The sequence below is a fragment of the Protobothrops mucrosquamatus genome, unplaced genomic scaffold, assembly GCF_001527695.2.
Source record: "Protobothrops mucrosquamatus isolate PMUCROS unplaced genomic scaffold, P.Mucros_1.0 scaffold_64, whole genome shotgun sequence".
NCBI classification, from domain to species: Eukaryota; Metazoa; Chordata; class Lepidosauria; order Squamata; family Viperidae; genus Protobothrops; species Protobothrops mucrosquamatus.
The window spans coordinates 448,593-458,042 of NW_015386140.1; the positions used below are offsets into that span (position 1 = coordinate 448,593).

Below are 9,450 nucleotides of genomic sequence, written 5' to 3' on the forward strand. Positions count from 1 at the left end.
AAGGTTGGGGACCTCTGTGTTAAGAGTACACCTAAATCTGTTTGCACTCACAATCTCAGCATGCATGCATGCATGCATGCATACATACATACATACACAAGTACACACAACCACCTTCCATATGTATATATGTATGTATGTATGTATGTATATATGTATGTATACACACACATTTAAATGTGGGCAGAGATATTTTATATACTCTGCCACATCTTCATGCCCCCAAAACAGAATGATTTTAAGTTTCTTCATCAAGAGGAAAATAAAATCTAAGAGCTTTTCATTTTCTTCTAGCAAAAAGGAAGAAAATTAGTTATACTGGCTAGCCATAGCAATTTTCAGTAGGATGATGGCCTTTTGCTTCCCTTCTTATGAAAGGGCATCTCGTACAGTGTTCTAGCAGCTGACTAATGGGCAGATGAGTAGAGCTGCAGGCTCCATTGAACACTATATTGGCACTTTCCAAGGGCCATGCACAGTTCTCAGACAATGAACTACACCTCTGAAAAGAGAACTGTCCATGTCAAAGCTTTCAATATATACTTCTGGATAACCACACATGCACACACAAAAATCATTCACTGAAAAAATATCCAAAGCCTGTAGACAGGAATGCCTTTAATAAAGTCAACTAAAAGAATGAGGAATACTTTGAATTCTTTATTCTAGCTGGGCCACAAGAGATAAAAAAATGGCACATTATTAAAACTACAACATCTGTAACTCTTAAGTTTTAGGATGAAGTGCAGACTTAAATTAGCTTCAGCTAGCTGTTAAGCTGGTTTCATGTTGCACTCACAGATGTCAGGACAAGTCACCTTGGCTGATGTCACATTTGTAATAAGTCCAGGAAGCAGAAATTATATAGTTCTCTTATCTATATAGTGATAAGTGGATATAAAAAAAGAGAAATTAATACAAAAGTGTTGATCTTTACATAAAATAACCTGGAGAATAATTTTAGATTGGGCGCTTAGTGATCTGGCAAGTAATAGCAAGAGCAGAGATACATACCAGAAAGACTAGTGTGCTTTTTATTTTCATTGACTAACTAAATTATCACAAATTATTTTCCACTAAAGTTTAACACTTTTTCTGATCCACTTAGTATAATATTATGTGCCATTTGTAGTGCATCCTCATAATGTTATATGAAACTATTTTGCTGGCTACTTTCTTTCACGTGAAAACCACTTAAATAAAAATGAAGGAAAATATGAACAAAGGAATAATTCGTTAGAGTGCAGTAAGAAAATCAATAAAACATTCACAGAAATAATTACAAGGTCCTCTTAAAGGCTACATGAACAAGACCAAGCAAAATTCTTGAGAGAAAAATTCTTTGCTAACAATAAAACATCAGTAGAACATTCAGTTGTATCAACCATACTTATCTACCACTATAATCCAGAAAACATGGGCTTAACTAATATTAGGTGATGGAAAAATTCAAATAAGTGTGGGCAAGTATTAAAATAAAGATAATAAAAACACATGATGCAAAATTCTATTGCATAATCAAGTTATGTTGTTGAAATTTATAGCGATGGATTGAACTATATTGTTTTCAGTAACTCAGTAGAGAGTTTGAAAAAATCTGTAATCTAACTGATTCTCGTAACCAGAATTTATTTAATTGAGTCCAGCATCCTAACCCTTCCCATGACAGACTAAGGCCCCTTTTTTAACCAAATGGAAATCCAAAGCAGATGCTTGTTAACAATGCTTGCTCTGGAGCTGTAAAATAAGATTATTTTCCATTGGCAATATTTTCCTCCTAATCCCACTTCTAGAAGTTCCCCTTCTCTCCAGAAGAAAAGGCACCACACCTTCTTCCTTATCCTTCCCCAGTAAACAGACTTTTTCCTTCTCCTTATATTGGACATCTTGTTCCTCCATACTGTAAATAGTCAATGGTGACAGATGAAAAGCAAACAGTGGTGCAGCAAGTCTCTTTTTTTAAAGAAAGGAGACAGTTGTTGGTGCCACACATTGCATGAAAATTATTGTAGTGAAGGGGCACAGTGACCAGTCATGTGGGATGGAGCCACCTCTTAGTTTCTGAGCTAGATCTTGAACCAACTGTTGTACTTACTAAACTAAGCATCTGCCTGAAAATGTCACGTTTAGAATTTAGGACTTTTATGAATAAAAGTACAGACTCTATCACTGAAGTTCATTATCTGTCCCACACATATATAGGAGAAAAGGGTAAAATGTTAAAAAACAGGCAAAATTACTACTACCTTTCAAACTCCAAGTGTTGTATCATCTGAACTAATTCCCTAACCAAAGATTAACATGTAATGCTGTTATATTTATAGTTGCATGGATTTTCTTACTGGTATTTTGACCACTCTAAATTTAAGCACCATCTACAGTACAATATATCCCTAACCACAAATAACTCCATTAGTATTAGGTATCCTTCTCTAGTATTCTCTTTTTTCTATTCTCTTACTATTTATAGAACTATTTATAATAGAAATGGTAGTTTGCTCTCTGGGCTCTGTTCAACTATGATGCTCTTTGAAATATTTCTTAAGCTGATATTAGTTTGCAAAAAATATATACACTCTCTAAGAACAGGTAGAAGATGCATTTCATATATTCTAAAGTCACTAACTAATATCAGGAGCTAAATAAGTTGTCTATAACATACAGAAAGAAAAAAACAAGCTGCTTTTAAAAGATTTAATATACATAAATATTATGGCCTTACACAGCATTCCAAGTACTATAGAATATTTCATTATCTTCCCCACACCAAATTTAAATTCCCCTCATCCTCTCAACCAACCTGAAAAAAAATGTTTTCCATACAGGTAGTCCTTGACTTACAACAGTTCATTTAGTGACCATTTGAAATTACAATGGCATTGAAAAGAATGACTTATGACCATTTTTCACACTTACAATTGTTGTAGCATCCCCATGGTCATATGATCAAAACTCAGACACTTGGCAACTGACTCATATTTATGATGATTGCAATGTCCCGGGGTCACGTGAACACCTTTTGTAACCTTCTGACAAGAAAAGTCAATGGGGAAGCCAGATTCACTTAACTGTGTTACTAGCTTAACAACTGTAGTGATTCACTTAACAACTGTAGGAAGGAAAGTCATAAAATGGGGCAAAACTCACTTAACTACTGTCTCACTTAGCAACAGAAATTTTGGATCAATTGTTGTCTTAAGTCAAGGAGTACTTTAATACCAGGTGGTCAAAGGGACATATGTAAGGCAGAATAGGTTCTCAGAATAGGAAACTCACAAATGAGCTCAATTTGGTTCACATGGGCCACTCAGGAAGACACTGGAAATTGCTCTGTATAGTACCTTTACTTTACTGACAGTATTTATCATAAGAAAGGAAAGAAACCTAACACATAAAATATTTGTAGAATAGGGCTGGAAGAGATCTTGGAAGCCTTTTAGTTCAACTACCTACCCAGAGCATAAGTCCTTTAAAAAACATTCTTATAAAATGTGAGAACTATCTAAGTTATTTTGATTTTCCAGCTTTTAACAAATGATATTTGCTATAATCACAGTTTGGGAATCTAGCTGGAACTAGCTAAATTACAAGTCACAAAGTGAATATTTTGATTTTGTTTGACATATTAAAAGTGGCCAATTGCAATTCATACCTGTGCAGCTATAGAATTTGATTATTTTCAAACTTGCACTTATTGATTTAGAACAAATTATATGATAAGTTAAAGAAAACTAAATGATAAAGAAGAAACCATGTAGTATAATATTAAATGAAAAAACTTGGTTATCTACTCTATTTTCCACAAGGTACATTTTAATATATATATTGCATATCTAGAGCATTAGCAAATAAAATTATTTTGGAAGTACTCAAGTCATCCTTAAATTAGTCTGCACATTGTATCAAAAATATATTCATTTCAAGTGCAGTCAAATCGAACACTAGTTTTCTAAGGAACATTTCCAGGAATGGGAATATTTAAAAGTGATCTTCAATAACTTGGATTTCTAGTCATAGCATGTATTTCCTATTCCCTCTGTTAATTATTTTGGACCAAGAGGGAAAATTAATAAAATCAATGCCTACCATTAGAAAATATTTCACTCATCCATGGATTATTAACCAAATGCCAAATCTGTTGAACAACGCAAACAATTCACCAATTCCAAAGTATTCATATTCCAAAATGAGGAATTATATTCAGAGAATTACATACCTATGTTCCATGTATTCGATTTCTTAAAGAGCTTGCTACATCTACTACCTCAGTAACAAATTGGGAGTTCAATGAAATAATTTTGATTGAAAACAAATTGCAGGGAGATACAAGTAATCTGCAACTTACAACCACAATTGAGCCCAAAATTTCTGTTGTTAAGTGAGACATTTGTTAAGTCAGTTTTGCCCCATTTTATGACTTTTCTTGCCACAGTTGTTAAGTGGATCACTGTAGTTGATACGTTAATAACCTGGTTGTTAAATGAATCTAGCTTCCCCATTGACTTTGCTTGTCAGAAGGTCACAAAAGGTGATCACATGACCCTGGGACACAGCAAAGGTCATAAATATGAACCAACTGCCAAACACCCGAATTTCAATCACATAATCATGGGGATGCTGCAAAGGTCGTAACTGTGAAAAACGGTCATGTCACTTTTTTTAGTGCCTCTGTAATTTTTGAAGTCACTAAAGGAACTGTTGTAATTTGAGGACGTGTATTAAGTATAACACACAAATAAGTGATTTCTATCATTATTCTTAAATGACAAATCAAATAAAATTGTCACTGCAAGATTTTCTGTCCCAGTGCCTACACCAGTGGTAGTGAACCTATGGCACACGTGCCAGAGGCAGCATTCAGAGCCCTCTCTGTGGGCACACGCGCCATACCCCGGAGATGGCAACGTCCCTCTTCAACCAGCCGCCCGCTAACTCGCCGAGGTCCCACATGGCCGGATGCATCCCAGCACCCATGCGCTCGCTGGCCTCTGTGTGCAGGGCCCAATGGTGTCAGGCAGCAGCCGCCCTGGCCCCTGCCTCACCTTGCCGTGTGACAATGACACCCCCGCCCTGCCTCGCCTCACCTCACCCTGCAGGACGAGCCTCCTGCCCACCACCCCACCTGCCAGAGACCCCCTATATCTCCCCCAACCCTGCCCCCACAGGCATCCCTCCCCACGAGCAACATCGAGGCGATCACGCCAACCTTGGCCACACCCACCCAATCTGCCATGACCACCACAGCCACGCCCACCCAGTGGCCCACGCCCATCTGGCACCCGGCAATAAATAAGTTGCAGCTTGGGCACTCAGTCTCTAAAAGGTTCGCCATCACTGGCCTACATTCTGGAAAAACAATCCACAGATTGGTAAGGCTCCCATTCTACAACCCACAAGCCTTTGAAGACACGGTCCACTCCCAGGACTGGAGTTTAATTAACTGTTGACTTTCTGCAAGGGAATGTCTATTTATTCCGGTTGCACAGTTTTATCTTTTTGTTTTCTTTAATTATGTAAGTTACCAAGTGTCATTCGGGACTCCGGCACCTTCTAAAATTAAGAAATAAATGAACAGGCTAATGCATATCAGCGAAGCAGTGTGATGATTAGCAAGTTCACGCAGTACTAAGTTCCCAGACCAACCCCCAAACTAACCTAAACAGAATGAGGCATAGTACACGGGGGAAAAAAAACACACTTGTTTTTTTACACCTCGTTTAACACAACTGCTTTTGGTCGCTGTCCCAACAACGGCCTCATTATTCTCGAGCACCCTTTAAGAGGCCTTAACTTCTCTCCTAGTCTCCCCCTTAAAGGAGATTCTCTTCCCAAAAGAGCAAACGCGGGAGAAGGCAAGGCACGACACGTGACAAGGCCTGGCAGTGCAGGAAGGAAAACAACTGTAAGCAATTCGGCGAGACCGTCCGCGGGGCTCCGGGGTGGGGCAAGGGGGCACTTCGCTCGCCGAGGAAGCAACAGAGTTTGTCCCGGCTCCTCGTCCCGTGGGCAGGACCGCACTCGGCTTCCCTCACCGCCACAAAACAGGCGGGCGGGCGAGCAGGCGGACCAGGAGGCGAGCAGCCGTGCCATGCGAAGGGGAGGAGCCCTGAAGGGAAGGGGGCTCGGGGGCTGCTGCCGTGCGAGGCCGAGCTCGGCTAAATCGGCCAGGGCCAGCCTGGCCTCTGGCTTACCTCCCCAAATGCCAAGCTGGAGCTGGGAACTATCCAGGTTCACCACATAATCGCCCAGGAACCGGTTCAGAACGTCCACCACCAACGATTCGAAGACCATCCTCGAAAGCGGCGGACTCGGTTGCTCCCCTTTTCGCCAGTTCTAATGTCGCCTGACGGGTGGGGGAAAAAAAAAAAAAGCAAAAACAACCCGCCAACCTCCGGAAAGTCCCCACTCCCGCCGGCCAGCCGCCCTCTCCGACAGGGTGGAGCCCGACCTCGGGCTGGCTCGGCGTGTTCTGCCGTACTGTACTCCGACTCGCCTAGCTTCCTGCGCAGGCGCGGAAGGGATGTGGGACCGAAAGCGAGCGCCCTTCCTCGCGCGGCGTGTGGAGGTGGCTTCTCGCCTCACCAGAAACCTGCGATGCCGCCCCAGGGAGGCTCGTGTCCTCGCGCGCGCCTTGACGGGCGAAGGCCGTGCTCTTCTTCGTCGCGCGAGATTGGCGGTTAAACTGCTTCTCCAGCTGCGGTGGGGGGCGGCCATGAACCCCAAACGTAGCGATGGGAGTTGCCTTCCACGCTTCTCGCTTGCCTTCTCCGCTTATTGAACAGCTTCAGAAGAGCCGGAGGTCCTCCCCCACCCGACATGCACGCGCGGAGACCCTCCGCCGTTCTGTCATGCTGTAGAAACTTGAGTTGCTGCCTCCGTAAATTGTACGGGAAGCTACATTTTGGATATGGTTCTAAGGGGCAATAGTAGCTACTTCGCTTGAGTTACTTATGTAAATAGGATTGACCAGCGTACAAAAGAGGTTGTGGATTGTAATCCTTTAATCCTGGGGCAGGGCGTGATTTTGCAGCTACCTCATAGATGCACGTTTTTTCTCTGTACTATTAGTAATTGTAAATAGGATTTTTTTAAAAAAAACACAAAAACTTATCTGGATTAATAAAGAACCTTAATCTTGGCGGCTGCTGGAAATCCTCCAGAAAATGCATTTTAAATTAGTAATAATATATAGCATTAGCTAACTGGCTGATCTGCTAAAAGAGGGAGGCGCATTTTGTTGAGAATAGTTTGTGGAATTGAGATAAGTGGTTCTCAAGGATTGACACAGCTATCAAAAGTAGTTTACAGTGCAGTTTAACATCGTGTCCTGACTACACCAGTCTTTCCACAAAATGAATTGATGTTGCCCCAATCTCATTCCCAGTAATGAGTGAAACAACTTTAATCGTTAGCTGTACTAGCTTTAAAGTGGTATTTTTCCCCATAAGTCCATATTATTCCAACCATAGCTACAAGGTGTGCAAACTGATCTTGCTCTCTTCCTGCCTATTAGACATTCCATGCTATATCTTTGCCTCTCCTTCCTGCAATGCCAGACTACAGGTAGTCCTCGAATTATGACCATAATTGAGCCCAGAATTGCTGTTGTTAAGCAAAAAGTTGTTAAGTGAATTTTGCCCCATTTTACGATCTTTCTTGCCACGGTTGTTAAGTGAATCACTGAAGTTGTTAGTAACACACTTGTTAACTGAATCTGGCTTCTCCATTGACTTTGCTTGTCAGAAAGTCGCAAAAGGTGATCATATGACCTGGGACACTGCAACTGTCATAAATATGAGTCATTTGCCAAGCTTCCGAATTTTGATCACATGACCATGGGAATACAACAATGGTCATAACTGTGAAAAATGGTCATAAAGCCACCTTTTTCTATGCTGCTGTAACTTTGAATGGTCACTAAATGAACTGTTGTAAAGCAAGGACTACCTGTACATTCCACTACAGGCTTGGTTCCTACAACAGTAATTTAGTTTCCATGAGGAGTTGGCAACCATTTCCTTCAGACCCAAGTCTTAGAAAGGCAGCACCACAGCCATTAATGTGATTGCTTCTGACCTTTTCTTGTGCTATTTGCATCTGTAGTTGGCAGATAGGAACTTGTGGTTTATGGACTGGGATTTTGGCAGCATGTTTCACTTTGATGTGGAATGATCTTTTACTATCTAGCTGCTATTGGGCTTTTCCCTGAGGAAGAACCATTTGCTGGAAAATGAATTCATTTTTTGTTTCAAATGGTTAATCTGGTGGTTGCTTAGGTCTGATGCTGGGCTACATGGTTTTGATACCGAAACAAGTTCAGTGGTCAGTAGCATGGCAATAGGGTTAGTTGCCAATATCTGGATCTAGAAACCTGAAATAAATTTTACCTCTTATTTATTGGAAATAAAATAGTTACTGAAAATGTCTGACTTTTCTGGACCAGCTAAGCAAGAAATTGCAAAGAATAGACTTCCAACTCTGCTAAGTAAGATGCCAAACCCCATTACCCCTACTATAAAGCTGTAAAGATTTGGTCCATTAAATGAACCCATTTCTTATGAAAGTGAGTCTTTGCTGTTCCCAATATCAGTGATGATCTCTGCTTTTTAAATTGATTCTATTTAACTTTTGACTTATTTTTTATTCTTTATTGAACTTAACACACAACCCACAATCCTGACAAAGCTAAATTTATTTGGGCCTCCCAGATCCAGATGTAGACTTTTAATGGTGTTACATTTCCCCATTTGAAACTTGTGTGCTGAGGGTCCTCTTGGACTCTCCATTCTTGCTCAAAAAGCAGGCGGAAACTGCTTTTTGGTCCTTTGAACAGGTACATTTACTGCACCAGTTGTGCCCTTTCCTGGATCAGGAAGCCCTTTCAGGCAGGCAGTCATACCTTTGTCACCTCACAATTGGATTACTCTAATGCAATTTATGTGACGCTGCCCTAGAAGACCATTCAGGAGGTACAGTTGGTCCAGAATGAGGCACAGTGGGTAGTGATGAGGAATATTATGATCATGCTATTTTGTGAATTGCACTGGTTATAGTTGGCTTCCAGGTGCAGTTCAGGGTGCTAGTTATCCCTCTTAACACCCTTCATGGTGTGGAGCCTGGTTATTTAAGTTCCTGTTTATATTTAGTTGTCTCTGTCCATCTGGTATGGTCCAGCAGGATGGGTACCCCCCAGGTCCCAATAACTAAAGAATGTCAGCTTGAGGGATCCTGGAAATGTGCATATTTTGTTGCAATTTCTGACTCTGGGCAGAATCTCTCTCCCCTGACCCCCCCCCCCCTCAAAGATGTGCGTGGCACTCATTCTTATGTCATTCAGATTGGAAACCTGGTTGTTCTCCCAAGCCTTGGGGACAGGGTGAGCCTCCATTTTGTTTGGTCTGATCTGCTTTGGTTGTATTTTGTCATTTTGCTCTACCAGTTGGTTAATAT

General features: G+C 41.0%; 1 protein-coding gene across 1 annotated transcript in view; it reads right to left on the reverse strand.

The window, feature by feature from the left end:
* Window positions 1-6,362, reverse strand: part of VPS13A (vacuolar protein sorting 13 homolog A) — a 118,347-nt gene extending 111,985 nt beyond the window's left edge. Inside the window, exon 1 of the mRNA XM_015812644.1 lies at window positions 6,192-6,362. Within this exon, the coding sequence (XP_015668130.1) occupies window positions 6,192-6,291 (100 nt within the window). The 5' untranslated portion in view covers window positions 6,292-6,362. The remainder of the gene's footprint in view (window positions 1-6,191) is intronic.
* Window positions 6,363-9,450: the final 3,088 nt, after the last annotated feature.